At 44.0% G+C, this 16,607-nt stretch overlaps 1 protein-coding gene across 2 annotated transcripts in view; it reads left to right on the top strand.

Moving 5' to 3' along the window:
* The first annotated feature begins 9,464 nt into the window (after window positions 1-9,464).
* LOC127420270 (atrial natriuretic peptide receptor 1) overlaps window positions 9,465-16,607 on the top strand; it is a 52,607-nt gene continuing 45,464 nt past the window's right edge. For both annotated transcript variants that reach the window (XM_051662362.1, XM_051662361.1), the window contains exons 1-2: window positions 9,465-9,589; window positions 10,286-10,570. In XM_051662362.1, the coding sequence (XP_051518322.1) occupies window positions 9,541-9,589; window positions 10,286-10,570 (334 nt within the window). In that variant the 5' untranslated portion in view covers window positions 9,465-9,540. The remainder of the gene's footprint in view (window positions 9,590-10,285; window positions 10,571-16,607) is intronic.

Below are 16,607 nucleotides of genomic sequence, written 5' to 3'. Positions count from 1 at the left end.
CACCGCTGCCTCTCTCCCGGATGAGCTAAATACTTTTTATGCTCGTTTTGAGGGAAATAACACCGCCCTCATGGAGAGAGCTCTCGCGGCTGAAGCTACAGAGGTTAGTTCACTCTCCGTCTCTGTAGCAGATGTAACCCGATCCTTCCGACGGGTGAATATCCGCAAAGCCGCGGGCCCAGACGGCATTCCGGGCCGCATCATCAGAGCGTGCGCGAACCAGCTGGCTGGTGTTTTTACAGACATTTTCAACCTTTCCCTCTCTTTGTCTGTAGTCCCCACATGCTTTAAAACATCCACCATTGTGCCTGTTCCAAAACAATCAAAAATAACTTGTTTAAATGACTGGCGTCCTGTTGCTCTGACCCCCATCATCAGCAAATGTTTTGAGAGACTAATCAGAGATTACATCTGCTCTGTATTGCCACTCTCTCTTGACCCGCTGCAGTTTGCTTACCGCAACAACCACTCCACTGATGATGCCATTGCATCTACAATACACACTGCTCTCTCCCACCTGGAAAAAAGAACACTTATGTGAGAATGCTGTTTGTAGACTACAGCTCAGCATTCAACACCATAGTGCCCTCCAAGCTAGATGAGAAACTCCGGGCTCTGGGCTTAAACAGCTCACTGTGCAGCTGGATCCTGGACTTCCTGTCAAGCAGACGCCAGGTGGTTAGAATAGGCAGCAACCTCTCCTCCTCACTGACCCTCAACACTGGAGCCCCTCAGGGCTGTGTTCTCAGCCCACTACTGTATTCCCTGTACACACATGACTGTGTGGCAACACACAGCTCCAATGCCATCATTAAGTTTTCTGATGACACGACGGTGGTAGGTCTGATCACTGACAATGATGAAACAGCCTACAGAGAGGAGGTGCACACTCTGACACACTGGTGTCAGGAGCACAACCTCTCCCTCAACGTCAGTAAGACAAAGGAGCTTGTGGTGGACTTCAGAAGAAAAGACAGAGAACACAGTCCCATCACCATCAATGGAGCACCAGTGGAGAGAGTCAGCAGCTTCAAGTTCCTGGGTGTCCACATCACTGAGGAACTCACATGGTCCATCCACACTGAAGTCGTTGTGAAGAAGGCTCATCAGCGCCTCTTCTTCCTGAGATGGCTGAGGAAGTTTGGAATGAACCGCCACATCCTCACACGGTTCTACACCTGCACTGTAGAGAGCATCCTGACTGGCTGCATCTCCGACTGGTACGGCAATAGCACCGCCCACAACCGCAAAGCACTGCAAAGGGTGGTGCGAACTGCCAGACACATCATCGGAGGTGAGCTTCCCTCCCTCCAGGAAATATATACAAGGCGGTGTGTGAAAAAAGCTCGGAGGATCATCAGAGACTCCAGCCACCCGAGCCATGGGCTGTTCTCACTGCTACCATCAGGTAGGCGGTATCGCAGCATCAGGACCCGCACCAGCCGACTCCATGATAGCTTCTTCCACCAAGCAATCAGACTTTTAAACTCTTGATCTCTCACGATCAAAATACATCAGCACTGCACTTTATTACTCTTACTCTTATATCTCACACCGGACTGTCATAAATTATATTATTATTATATTATATTCTCTCTTAATAACTGACTATCAACCAACAGCCTGAATGTCAATACAGTACAATACTGTACATTCTATATATACTATATATACTTTTTTATATATTTTATTTTTTATTTTTATTGAATAATGTGTATCTATATTGTGTGTATTGTATACTGTACAGTGTATGTTATTATTTGTATATTGTTGAGTGTAATTATGTGTATATCAGATGTTTAAACTGTGTTGTGTTAATTTGATGTTATTGTAAATTGGTATATGTCTCATCACTGTCACGACTGCTATGTTGATCGGAACTGCACCCAAGAATTTCACACACCATTGGACTTGTATATATGGCTGTGTGACAATAAAGTGATTTGATTTTGATTTGTTTTGACAAAGGCAACGCGGTCGACCAGGCGCAAGCCGATCCGGAACATGCAAAAACGAAGAATACCTGGGCCTTTACGTCTCTGTCTGCTCGTACGAATGTAACACATCATAAGAAAGTGTTTCACCGCTGTTCAAATGCACGTTGGATCGCATCATTTATATGTATAAATGTTTTCTATCTGAAAGAACTAAATATTAGATGAAACAAATGACAATAAAATGCAAAGTAATCTCTTCAGTAATCAAAATACTTTTTGAATGTAACTGTATTCTGATTGCCAACTATTTTAATTGTAACTGTAATGGAATACAGTTACTTATATTTTGTATTTTAAATACGTAATCCCGTTACATGTGCTCGGTTACTCCCCAAACCTGGTCATATGCAACATAATCAAATTGACATTATATTTTATGCAAATATACTCCTTTGAAACTATTTAGATGCTACAGATTCACAGAAGAAGAAAAAAAAAGACTAGTGAGATTTACTCAGTTTTATTTCACAAGGTTTTGCACACAGTTTTTCTAAGTAACTTTTAATGGTGTAAACTTAAGAAAAATGTACTTCGACTTAACTTCATGGCATAATATTGATTAAAGTGAGTGAGTAAATTTAACTTAAACATTTCAGTTAATACAGTAACTTTTACTTTTAAATATGATGTACATGTTACTTAAACTTAGTACATTTAAAATAAGATTTTATTAGACTATTTTACAATTTGAACTTTCCTTATAAACACGTTTAATCTAGGGCTGCCAATCGATTAAATAATAATTATTAATCGAATTAATTACATGGTATGCCGATTAATTAATCAAATTAACTGCATACATATTTGCTTAGAAAGCCCTTTAAATAACAATAAATCAGTATATAAATTAGTAATTATAAATAGTTATATTTAAATTATAAATAAAACATATATATTATTTAAAAATAATAATATAGATAATTAAATTGCATAACATTATTTTGGCACACAAGTGAAGCATTAAAAAAGACAATAGAAAAAGTGGCTTTAGAATGCAATGTATTGTTTATTTGCATATTACTGAACATAAGCCAATCATTGGCCTACAGTTCACAGCAATCAGTTTTGCAATTTAATTCATCAATCAGTCCATCAGTGTACACCTGCATCAGACGGACACTTTTGGAGCGTCTCACTTTTGGTGTGTCACATCATAAACATACCATTTTTAGGTCACTGTGTCAAGTTAAACATAGTTTGAAACTTAGAAAAACACATCTTGAGATCCCTGCATTCCTATGTGTGCTCCATCAAGCTGTGTTTGAACGCAAGAACATGTTCTTATCTTGTGCTGTCTGCTCTTGGTGAGTGTGGTTTGTTCTCTGTAATAAGCTGCTCATTGCCTATGCAGCTGGAGTTTCTCTTACTGCCCCCTGGAGAAAACAGGTGGTACTACAAGCTTGAATTGCTCAGGAATATTCCTTATTACGGTCCAGGGACATGATTAATTGCGTACATTTTTTAACACGTAATTTTTGCATAAATAATCACACCGAATTAACATGTTAAATTGACAGCCCTAGTTTAATCACGTACCACATGATACGAAACCATTCTACAGGGTAGCTTCATGCATGTTATGTAGTCTATTAGACAACATCCCCTTGAATTACTGGCAATGGAAACCATATACAAATCTGCACATGCAGACCTGAACACTTGGTGCACAAAACACGATGACGATAACAATGAACGTATAATTGTTTTGATCATGAATGGGTCATTATGTATAGAAAATCGTCACACTATAATATTTCACAAAACAAGAAGTTTCTAAACGTAACAACAAAATCAACCATAAAAACGATGGTGCAAATAAACTTACAAAGAATGAAATCGTGCAAACTCATTAATTATTCAAGCCCGTTGGGGGGCCTGGGTAGCTCAGCGTGTATTGACGCTGACTATCACCCCTGGAGTCGTGAGCTCAAATCCAGGGCATGCTGAGTGACTCCAGCCAGGTCTTCTAAGCAACCAAATTGGCCCGGTTGCTAGGGAGGGTAGAGTCACATGGGGTAACCTCCTCGTGGTCATCATTAGTGGTTCTCGCTCTCAATGGGGCACGTGGTAAGTTGTGTGGATCACGGAGAGTAGCATGAGCCTCCACATGCTGTGAGGCTCCACATGCAAGCTTGAATTGGGCATTCCAAGTTGGGAGAAAAGGGGATAAAAAAATATTATTCAAGCCCATTGCATGCTGGGAAAGTCATATTTACTTATTGTGTTCACCAGTCAAATTTATTCAAATAAGCGAGTAAATATGACAAGGTTCCCTATCTGTCATTCACTCGACATTGTGTCGATGTAGTGACACTAGGGGTCGCCCTTGGGAGCCTAAAACACCTCTGATCTTTGAGAAAAGGCCAATGGGAATTGGCGAGTGGAATTTGCATGCCACTCCCCCGGACATACGGGTATAAAAGGAGCTGGCTCGCAACCACTCATACAGATTTTTTTCTTCGGAGCCGAGCGGTTGTGTTCAGCGAGCTGAATCCTCTGCCGTTCCATTCACCTCTAAAAAACTGTTGGAATTTACAGCGCATTACAGCTGCTTCTCCCCCTTGGGCATCAGTGGAGTGCAGAGAACGCCCCTGGGCACTTCGACAGTCTAAAAGAGTATATATTCTTGCAATAAAAGAATACATTTGTTGCCTTTTCTTTGATTCGCCGCATGCCTGAAAGGTTACGGTACCCACATGTTCAGAAAAGGAGCGGTTTCCTCATTTCCTGGGTTACACACCCGGTGTTTACAGCCGTCATTATTGCGATTGCACATTTATGGCAGGCATGACGCTGCGGAGGCGGGCCCCCCACCCCTGCACGCCCAGCTGTGGCACAACACACCCCCCGGTGTGTTTTGACGGATTACAAGGATGGTTCCCTCCTCCCTCGTCGCTGACCGGTCCTATGGTAAGTGCTTCGATGTCCCCAGACTCAGCACGGCCGCGAGTTTGGGGTCCGAGCCCCCTCAATGTGGTGCCTCCGACTCCGCCCCGCCACGAGGCCCCACCCGCCAGTAGTCTGACATGATTGTCTCCTTGTTCCCCCTCGCCCGGAGCTTGGGAGCATTTGCGCTCCCCAACCCATCGCGATGGCTGACCGGAACTGTCCGAATCAGCTATGCGATTCAGTTCACCAGGCACCCGCCCAGGTTCAGTGCAGGGCGAGAACGCCGCTGCCCTGCCTGCGGAGATTGCGTCCCTTCTGCGGTTCTACAGCCCCTACTTCATCGTACCATGGAAAGGCGGTGGGTTGCGGCCAATCCTGGACCTGCGAGTTCTGAACCGGGCCTTGCACAGACTCCCGTTCAAGATGCTGATGCGGAAACGCATTTTAGCAAGCATCCGGCATCAGGATTGGTTCGCTGCGGTAGACCTGAAGGACGCGTACTTCAACGTCTCGGTTTTTCCTCGGCACAGGCCCTTTCTTCGGTTCGCCTTCGAGGGTCGGGCGCACTAGTACAAGGTCCTCCACTATGGTCAGTCCCTGTTGCCTTGCATCTTCATGGAAGTCGCAGAGGCAGCCCTTGCCCCGCTAAGGGAAGTGGGCGTCCGCATCCTCAGCTGTCTCGACGACTGGCTGGCTCTAGCTCACTAGCGCACAGGGACCTGGTGCTCAGGTACCTCAGCCGGTTGGAGCTTCGGGTCAACTGGGGAAAGAGCATCTCTCCCCGGTACAGAGCATCTCTTTTCTCAGGTTGGAGTTAGACTCAGTCTCTATGATGGCGTGCCTCACGAGCGAGCGCGTGCAGTCAGTGCTGAACTGCCTGAAGTTGTTCAGGCGGAGCACGGCGGTCCCACTGAAGCATTTTCAGAGGCTCCTGGGGCATATGGCATCCTTGACGGTGGTCACGCCGCTTGGGTCGATGCATATGAGACCGCTTCAGAACTGGCATCAGACTCAAGTCTCAAGATTGGTATGGCGCTGCGGCCACATCGCGTGGTCATCATGCCGATCTGCCGCAACCTGTTCAGCCCTTGGACGGGCCTTGCATTCCTGCGGGCAGGAGTCCCCTTAGTGCAAGTACCCCAGGCACGTCGTGTTACGACAGATGCCTCCGTGCATGGCTGGGGCACCGTGTGCAATGGGCATGCAGCCGCGGACTCCTGGACAGGGCTGCGACTGCATTGGGATGTCAACTGCCTTGAGTTGCCGGCAGTGTTGCTTGCCCTGCGGAGGCTTCGGCCGTTGATCCAGGGCAAGCACGTATTGGTCCGGATGGACAACACGGCGATAGTAGCATACAGTAGCCGCCAAGGCAGCTTGCGATCATGTCGCATGTCGCAACTCACCCGCCGCCTTCTCCTCTGGATTCAGCAGCGACTCAAGTCATTGCGAGCAACGCACATCAGCAGGTCATCCTAGTTGCACCCTACTGGCCCACCCAGACTTGGGTCTCAGACCTCACACTCCTCATGACAGCCCCTCCCTGGCAAATTCCCCTGAGGAGGGTTCTCCTCTCTCAGTGACCAGATCTCTGGAATGTTCATGTCTGGCCCTTGGATGGGACGCAGAAGACATAAGTGGCCTACCACCCGCGGTGGTAGACACAATCACTCAGGCTAGGGCTCCCACTATGAGGTGCCTTGCAGTGCCGTCTGTTCACCAAGTGGTGTTCTTCCCGACGCGAAGACCCCCAGAGATGCGCAGTCGGGTCGGTGCTTTCCTTCCTGCAGGAGAGGCTGGTGGGGCGGCTGTCCCCCCCACCCACCTTGAGGGTGTACGTGGCCACTATGGCGGCACACCACAATGCAGTTGACGGTATTTAGGGAAGCACGACCTGATCATCAGGTTCCTTAGAGGCGCGAGGAGGTTGAATCCTCCCAGACCACACCTGCGGGGAGCCCCGTTTGAGCCCTGGAGTCAGTTGAGCTAAAGGCAGTCTCTTGAAGACTGCCCTCCTGATTGAGCTCACGTCCATCAAGAGGGTAGGGGACCTGCAGGCATTCTCTGTCAGTGACACATGCCTGGAATTCGGCCCGGAACACTCTCACGTGGTCCTGAGACCCCGACCGAGTTATATGCCCAAGGTTCCCATGACCCCATTTAGGGATCAGGTGGTGAACCTGAAGCGAAGCTGCCCCAGGAGGAGGCAAACTCAGCCTTTTCATTGCTGTGTCCGGTGCATGCTTTGTGCATCTACTTGGATCGCACACAGAGCTTTAGAGGCTCTGAGCAACTCTTTGTCTGCTTTGGAGGACAGCGGAATGGGAGCGCTGTCTCCAAACAGAGGATTGCCCACTGGGTCGTTGACGCCATTGCTCTGGCATACCACGCCACCCCCCTTGGGGCTTCGGGCACACTCCACCAGGAGTGTGGTGGCCTCCTGGGCCCCGACCAATGGCGCCTCTTTGGCAGACATCGGTAGAGCAGCGGGCTGGGCAACACCCAATACCATCGCGAGGTTCCTCAATCTCCAGGTTGAGCTGGTTCATCCAGTGTGTTGTCAGGTATGAACAGGTAAGTTGGTGGGACAACTGGCCAGGTGTGCCACTTGCGTATAGCGCCTTTCTCCTCCTGGAGGGGGAGACGTGCGCTTGTTACCCCCCAGCCGTGTTCACGAGGTCATGGACCCTGGATGTCCTTCCTCCTCAGCCCTGTGGCAGGCGAGTTCACGTAGAAACTCGATGCTGGCCCAGTACGTGTACTATTAGGCCCTGTACTGGGGTAGGTGCTCCACATGCGCTGGTTGCCTTTTTGTAACCCCGTGTGATGTATCTTCCATGAGACGGTTTCCCTGTTGGTAAACCCGCATCTTCCTTGGGCAGAGTTTCCCTCTGCCACTGGTCACCATGTTTGTAGAGTTCCGTCCCCTCTGGGTAGGACCTACCACGGGGACTTCTCCACATGCGACACTGCCGACAAGACTCGGTAAGACCTGTTGGGCCTCATGTATTCAGTTAGAAGACAAAGGCAGGCCTAACCCAGTCGTAAAACCTAACTGAGGCCCACATACAAAGTCATAAATCTTACTGATAAAAATCGTGCCAAAATCAAACAAAGGGAGTCCAAAACAGACTAAAAATCTGTTAAGTTTAACAGTTAAACATAAGTTTATTGACTGCATTGTATTAATTATTAATTGATATTACTGCATAAATAAACTTTGTTATATTTCAAAGAGAAGTGTTTTGGTTTGTTTTGCATTCACCTGTGTCACATGCTGACGGGATGTCAGTGCTCAGATTCAAGCCTTCATTCATTGTTTTTTTTTTTTTCAAAAATGATATCCTTCGGATGTCGATTTTCCTAAGAGAATAATCTAATATTGACACTGTTATACTATCTGGTTATAAGTCCCTGATTCTAGGGTGGTGCCCCGGCGATATTAATCCTTATTAATATTCTATTGATTTTTGATAATTGATAATTATCTTTGATGATTGTTGAATTTGAATGATCAATAAGCTAGTGTTAATTTTAATCAGTGTTTCATCGATGTTAATAATTAATTATTATTTTTGATAATTGTTGATTTAAAGGATTAAAAAAGCTAACATTGATTCTCTTCAATGTTCTATTGATTTTAATAATTAATAATTATCTTTGATAATTATTAATTATTGCTAATAACCAAACCCGCTTCTGAACGTAGCGCACTACATTTACTGGAGCCCCATATGAGGTTTTAATGAGTTAGATTCTATTATTAAATTTTAATATTAATTAATAACTAAATAAATAATTATTAATTATTTCTGATAGTAACACTGATCTAAACAACCAGTAAAGCCCTACAGACCATGTGACGTAATTCCACACAATTGCCTCCCCTTTGGGCAGGATGTGGTCTCCACGGTGTCTTCCCCTTGGGAATGGACACCCCCCCGACATGGACATTTATGGCCCCCAGCTGAACGATTTCCATTCTTTTTTGGGGAGAAAAAAAGAAGAGAAGAGGCCACGGCTGAGGTGGCCTGTCCCCATTTTCGGCAGTCGATTTGTCCCAGAGGTGCGGGGGACCATACGATGCTCGTAGGAGCGTTGGGGGAGGTTATGTGACGGCCAGGTGCGCTGGCTACGAGACACGCAATGGTTTGCCCGTCTCGCACCGCCAGTCCATGTAACACAGTTCAGCTAGTTGTGGCGTTTCGTATAGGGACCCCTAGTGTCAGTACATCGACACAACCTCTCGTTCTCTCCATCAGGGAACGGAGGTTACGAAAGTAACCAGGACGTTTTCTACTTTGGACTGATACATGATGATTGTAAAGATAAGAAACAATTCTAAATAATATTTACTTATATACTAGAACATTCATTTTTACATGTTTGATTTGAGTTCAAATGCTTAAACTAATTGATTCAGTGTAGAAAGTACTTGATGTTGTATAAATGGATCCCTTATTATTGATATTTAAAATTACAAATGAGAATTTTTCTCAACAGAAAAGCAGAACTTTTCACAGGATGTGGTGAATGCAGCATAGATAAAACTCCTCCAACACTTCTCTTTTTCTCAGAGCTGACCACCAGAGAGAGCAAACAGAAGAGAATAAGAGACATACAGACAGTGATAGCTGTTCTTCAGTATTCAGTTGAGATGTGGTTGTGTGTTTGTCTGCTTGGCTGTGGACTTCAGCTCGCTACAGGTGAGAATGAACAACATTATCAGTAAAAGTACGTCTATGTGTTTTTGTCCCTACTTAACTGTTGTTTAGTCTGTCACTCCTCTTCCATTCTTAATCAGTGGTGACAGACTTCTGACAAAAAAGAGTGAAATATCAGCAAAAATAGTCGGTCCGTCCCTCTTTTCAATACCGTGGTACTGGATAGTTGCTAGTTTTCAAATAGCAAATTGTATTCCACCATATTCCAAGTCTTTGGAAGGCATACAAAAAAACAACAACCTGAAATTTAAGTCATTAATCAGTGAAAATCTACATGCATGAGAGAAGCTTGTCTGCTCAAATCTTGCACATTGAGTTGAACGTTTTTCTTTTGCATTCTTCTTCAAGCTTGAAAGTGGAGTCACTATGGACTACCGTTGTATTGATCAAAGGGGAACGGTTCTTCAGAATTTCTCTGTTTTTGTCTTGTAGAAGAAAGTCATATCTGTTTGGAACTACATGATGTTGTGAAAATGATGACACAGTTTTAATATTTGAGTGAACTACTGTATTCCTTCAATATGTCACAAAAGCTCTTTGAAAAAGTTCAGTGGATGGTTCAATTGCTCGAATGATCTAAAAAGATTGTAGTTTGTTGCGGTCGGGATAAAATGTAGAAATATAAATAATCATAAAGCTGATATTTCAAATGCTTGTCTTTGTGTTTGTGTACTGTAGGCTGCACAGGAACTTCATCACCCATCAGTTGTTCTCCAGGAGAGTCTGCACTGCTGCCCTGTAAAGAGAAATCCTCACAAGATGTAGATATTGAGTGGCAGTACTCCACTTCTAGTGCCTCAGATCCCAAAGACTTAGTGTCTCTAAACTCTAGTAAGAATCAACATTATAAAGGCAGAATTCAGATTTATACGAATCACTCATTATCCATCACTGAACTCACTGCAGAGGATGCTGGAAGGTATTGGTGTAGCAAAAAGAGCTACACTGATCTCAGTATTAGTGGTGAGTCTGGAATGTTTGTTTGATTTTAATTATAATCTTTTTGCATTTTTTGAATATAATTTTTCATTTACGATATTTGCATTTACTTTTTATAATTTTTTTTTTGCATCAAAGGTGTCAGAAATGCCCTCTGGACCGTTCCAGCCCAATTTAACCTCTGAGTCATAAAACTGATATGTAACCCTTAAAGACATTGTGAAATCAAAATAGTCAGAGGTCATCTATATGCTACAGTACTCCTAAAAGTTGACAAAATAAAATTTAACAGATATATCTAATTAAAATGTACAGTCTTTTTCTTCCAGGAAAACTGACAAATGTTGCACTGTATCCAATCAAATGCTTTATAGAATAAGAATGTCCCTCCCACTAATGTCACTTACTTTTGACTTCAAAATTGTAAATCATGGTTAACGGCTGTGAATTAAAGGCTACTGGTTGTTTAACCCTCCTATTCTGTTAAAGAATGTCCGCTTACTTTACTGTTCGAGGTCATTTTTTACCAGAAACAGTACAGGTGTACCTTTTTCTTTTTTTTTTCAAGAAATGATAACATTTCTTCTTCTCTGAAGTAAAGACAATAAAATGATGCACTTCTTTTGGGATTTTATGGTTTTTAGAACTTATTTACATATAAATTGATTGATTTCACCATTCATTTTCATATGCAAATAAGCACATTTATGTAACTTCACTACAGTAAAAACCTACACTTATAACACTACACTTGAAACATGAAGAAAATATGAGAATGTGTCATGTATATTGGGTGCAGATTGCTGCCATCTGGTGAAAAATTACATGAAAATAATGTTATGACAAATAATAGCCAGTAGATGGCAGCAGTGTTCTCTGCAGCCACCTTCTGTGTAATAATTCTACATTTTATCACACATTTTGCATTTTGGTATACAGTATATTTATAAAACTATTATTTGTCAGAGTTTAGCATTTTTTTATTGTTTTAAAGTGCTAGTTTTTGCAATAATGTCACATTATGCTTACAGTCAAACATGACCATGGTGTTACAAAGAGAAGACATACAGTAGAATAATCAATTTGTTACCAATCATTTATTTCAAACATCAAAAGATAACAACTCAAAGCAAATTAATAATAATGTTGAGAAAATGAACAGCAATAAACAGAAATGGACTCAGAAATGGAATTTCAATTATAAAACAGAAGATTTTGTTATTAGTTATCTGTGTGTGTGTGAGTGTTTTTGTGTATGTGTGTGTGTGTGTGTGTGTGTGCGTGCGTTCTGCATTGTTGGTGCTTTAGGGTCTTACCCTCTTATTTCGTTAGAGTCTCGCCCCCTTATTTATGGGTGTGTGTTCTGCATTGCTGGTGCATTAGGGTCTTACCCCCTTATTTATGGGTGGGTGTGTTCTGCATTGCTGGTGCATTAGGGTCTTACCCCCTTATTTATGGGTGGGTGTGTTCTGCATTGCTGGTGCATTAGGGTCTCGCCCCCTTATTTATGGGTGGGTGTGTTCTGCATTGTTGGTGTGTTAGGGTCTCAGCCCCTTATTTATGGGTGGGTGTGTTCTGCATTGTTGGTGCGTTAGGGTCTTACCCCCTTATTTATGTGTGTGTTCTGCATTGTTGGTGCGTTAGGGTCTTACCCCCTTATTTATGTGTGTGTTCTGCATTGTTGGTGCGTTAGGGTCTTACCCCCTTATTTATGGTTGGGTGTGTTCTGCATTGTTGGTGCGTTAGGGTCTTACCCCCTTATTTATGGTTGGGTGTGTTCTGCATTGTTGGTGTGTTAGGGTCTCGGCCCCTTATTTATGGGTGGGTGTGTTCTGCATTGTTGGTGTGTTAGGGTCTTACCCCCTTATTTATGGTTGGGTGTGTTCTGCATTGTTGGTGTGTTAGGGTCTCGGCCCCTTATTTATGGGTGGGTGTGTTCTGCATTGTTGGTGTGTTAGGGTCTCGGCCCCTTATTTATGGGTGGGTGTGTTCTGCATTGTTGGTGTGTTAGGGTCTCGGCCCCTTATTTATGGGTGGGTGTATTCTGCATTGTTGGTGTGTTAGGGTCTCGGCCCCTTATTTATGGGTGGGTGTATTCTGCATTGTTGGTGTGTTAGGGTCTCGGCCCCTTATTTATGGGTGGGTGTGTTCTTCATTGTTGGTGTGTTACATTGTTGGTGCGTTAGGGTCTTACCCCCTTATTTATGTGTGTGTTCTGCATTGTTGGTGCGTTAGGGTCTTACCCCCTTATTTATGTGTGTGTTCTGCATTGTTGGTGTGTTAGGGTCTTACCCCCTTATTTATGGGTGGGTGTGTTCTGCATTTCTGGTGCGTTACATTGTTGGTGCGTTAGGGTCTTACCCCCTTATTTATGTGTGTGTTCTGCATTGTTGGTGCGTTAGGGTCTTACCCCCTTATTTATGGTTGGGTGTGTTCTGCATTGTTGGTGTGTTAGGGTCTCGGCCCCTTATTTATGGGTGGGTGTGTTCTGCATTGTTGGTGTGTTAGGGTCTCGGCCCCTTATTTATGGGTGGGTGTGTTCTGCATTGTTGGTGTGTTAGGGTCTCGGCCCCTTATTTATGGGTGGGTGTATTCTGCATTGTTGGTGTGTTAGGGTCTCGGCCCCTTATTTATGGGTGGGTGTATTCTGCATTGTTGGTGTGTTAGGGTCTCGGCCCCTTATTTATGGGTGGGTGTGTTCTTCATTGTTGGTGTGTTACATTGTTGGTGTGTTAGGGTCTTACCCCTTATTTATGGGTGGGTGTGTTCTGCATTGTTGGTGCGTTAGGGTCTTAGCCCCTTATTTATGGGTGGGTGTGTTCTGCATTGTTGGTGTGTTAGGGTCTTAGCCCCTTATTTATGGGTGGGTGTGTTCTTCATTGTTGGTGTGTTACATTGTTGGTGCGTTAGGGTCTTACCCCCTTATTTATGTGTGTGTTCTGCATTGTTGGTGCGCTAGGGTCTTACCCCCTTATTTATGTGTGTGTTCTGCATTGTTGGTGTGTTAGGGTCTTACCCCCTTATTTATGGGTGGGTGTGTTCTAAAATTTTTGGTGCGTTACATTGTTGGTGCGTTAGGGTCTTACCCCCTTATTTATGTGTGTGTTCTGCATTGTTGGTGTGTTAGGGTCTTACCCCCTTATTTATGTGTGTGTTCTGCATTGTTGGTGTGTTAGGGTCTTACCCCCTTATTTATGGGTGGGTGTGTTCTGCATTGCTGGTGCATTAGGGTCTCGCCCCCTTATTTATGGGTGGGTGTGTTCTGCATTGTTGGTGTGTTAGGGTCTCAGCCCCTTATTTATGGGTGGGTGTGTTCTGCATTGTTGGTGTGTTAGGGTCTCGCTCCTTATTTATGGGTGGGTGTGTTCTGCATTGTTGGTGTGTTACATTGTTGGTGCGTTAAGGTCTTACCCCCTTATTTATGTGTGTGTTCTGCATTGTTGGTGCGTTAGGGTCTTACCCCCTTATTTATGGTTGGGTGTGTTCTGCATTGTTGGTGTGTTAGGGTCTCGGCCCCTTATTTATGGGTGGGTGTGTTCTGCATTGTTGGTGTGTTAGGGTCTCGGCCCCTTATTTATGGGTGGGTGTGTTCTGCATTGTTGGTGTGTTAGGGTCTCGGCCCCTTATTTATGGGTGGGTGTATTCTGCATTGTTGGTGTGTTAGGGTCTCGGCCCCTTATTTATGGGTGGGTGTATTCTGCATTGTTGGTGTGTTAGGGTCTCGGCCCCTTATTTATGGGTGGGTGTATTCTGCATTGTTGGTGTGTTACATTGTTGGTGCGTTAGGGTCTTACCCCCTTATTTATGTGTGTGTTCTGCATTGTTGGTGTGTTAGGGTCTTACCCCCTTATTTATGTGTGTGTTCTGCATTGTTGGTGCGTTAGGGTCTTACCCCCTTATTTATGTGTGTGTTCTGCATTGTTGGTGCGTTAGGGTCTTACCCCCTTATTTATGTGTGTGTTCTGCATTGTTGGTGTGTTAGGGTCTTACCCCCTTATTTATGGGTGGGTGTGTTCTGCATTTCTGGTGCGTTACATTGTTGGTGCGTTAGGGTCTTACCCCCTTATTTATGTGTGTGTTCTGCATTGTTGGTGCGTTAGGGTCTTACCCCCTTATTTATGTGTGTGTTCTGCATTGTTGGTGCGTTAGGGTCTTACCCCCTTATTTCTGTGTGTATTCTGCATTGTTGGTGCATTAGGGTCTTACCCCCTTATTTATGGTTGGGTGTGTTCTGCATTGTTGGTGTGTTAGGATCTCGGCCCCTTATTTATGGGTGGGTTTGTTCTGAATTGTTGGTGTGTTAGGGTCTCGGCCCCTTATTTATGGGTGGGTGTGTTCTGCATTGTTGGTGTGTTAGGGTCTCGGCCCCTTATTTATGGGTGGGTGTGTTCTGCATTGTTGGTGTGTTAGGGTCTCGGCCCCTTATTTATGGGTGGGTGTATTCTGCATTGTTGGTGTGTTAGGGTCTCGGCCCCTTATTTATGGGTGGGTGTGTTCTTCATTGTTGGTGTGTTACATTGTTGGTGCGTTAGGGTCTTACCCCCTTATTTATGTGTGTGTTCTGCATTGTTGGTGCGCTAGGGTCTTACCCCCTTATTTATGTGTGTGTTCTGCATTGTTGGTGTGTTAGGGTCTTACCCCTTATTTATGTGGTGTCTCATTGTTGGTGCTAGGGTCTTACCCCTTATTTATGTGTGTGTTCTGCATTGTTGGTGCGTTAGGGTCTTACCCCCTTATTTATGTGTGTGTTCTGCATTGTTGGTGTGTTAGGGTCTTACCCCCTTATTTATGGGTGGGTGTGTTCTGCATTTCTGGTGCGTTACATTGTTGGTGCGTTAGGGTCTTACCCCCTTATTTATGTGTGTGTTCTGCATTGTTGGTGCGTTAGGGTCTTACCCCCTTATTTATGTGTGTGTTCTGCATTGTTGGTGTGTTAGGGTCTTACCCCCTTATTTATGGGTGGGTGTGTTCTGCATTTCTGGTGCGTTACATTGTTGGTGCGTTAGGGTCTTACCCCTTATTTATGTGTGTGTTCTGCATTGTTGGTGTGTTAGGGTCTTACCCCCTTATTTATGTGTGTGTTCTGCATTGTTGGTGCGTTAGGGTCTTACCCCCTTATTTATGTGTGTGTTCTGCATTGTTGGTGTGTTAGGGTGTTACCCCCTTATTTATGTGTGTGTTCTGCATTGTTGGTGCGTTAGGGTCTTACCCCCTTATTTATGTGTGTGTTCTGCATTGTTGGTGTGTTAGGGTCTTGCCCCCTTATTTATGTGTGTGTTCTGCATTGTTGGTGCGTTAGGGTCTTACCCCCTTATTTATGTGTGTGTTCTGCATTGTTGGTGTGTTAGGGTCTTACCCCCTTATTTATGTGTGTGTTCTGCATTGTTGGTGCGTTAGGGTCTTACCCCCTTATTTATGTGTGTGTTCTGCATAGTTGGTGTGTTAGGGTCTTGCCCCCTTATTTATATGTGGGTGTGTTCTGCATTGTTGGTGCGTTAGGGTCTTACCCCCTTATTTCGTTAGGGTCTTGCCCCCTTATTTATGGGTGCGTGTTCTGCATTGCTGGTGCATAAAAAATGCTCTGTGTTATAGTGTCACCAGTTCATTTGTGTGTGTGAGAGTATGTTTTTCACTCTTCATGTTTTATAGTCTCACCCCTTCATTTCTATGTGGCTTTTTTTCTGCATTGTGGCTGATTTATATATTGAATTTTTCAAGTAAAAAATATTGCTCTTTTTTTTATTCTTTCCCATTCATTAGCTGTGGTCAGCCAATTTTGACTGAGAACAGTAAAGGTGTTGCTTTTTTTTTTTTACAACCACATAGACTTATCGAATCAAGTCCAATTTTGTGTGTGTGTTCAGATGTCAAGTGAAGGAAAAGTCACCAAGTCTTGCACTGCTCAGATAAATAAAATAATTTTTATTACATTGGAAAAAGTGGGTTTAATGTGCAACAGGCCTACATACAATGCTAATAAATAAAATATAAACACATACTATACAACTGTATTTAAATATAATATATAAATATTTTTATATGAAATATAATAGCCATTTTG

This window comes from Myxocyprinus asiaticus, chromosome 29, assembly GCF_019703515.2.
Source record: "Myxocyprinus asiaticus isolate MX2 ecotype Aquarium Trade chromosome 29, UBuf_Myxa_2, whole genome shotgun sequence".
NCBI lineage: Eukaryota > Metazoa > Chordata > Actinopteri > Cypriniformes > Catostomidae > Myxocyprinus > Myxocyprinus asiaticus.
The sequence above is the reverse complement of the archived record's forward strand: the minus strand, read 5'-3'. Positions and strand labels throughout refer to the sequence as shown.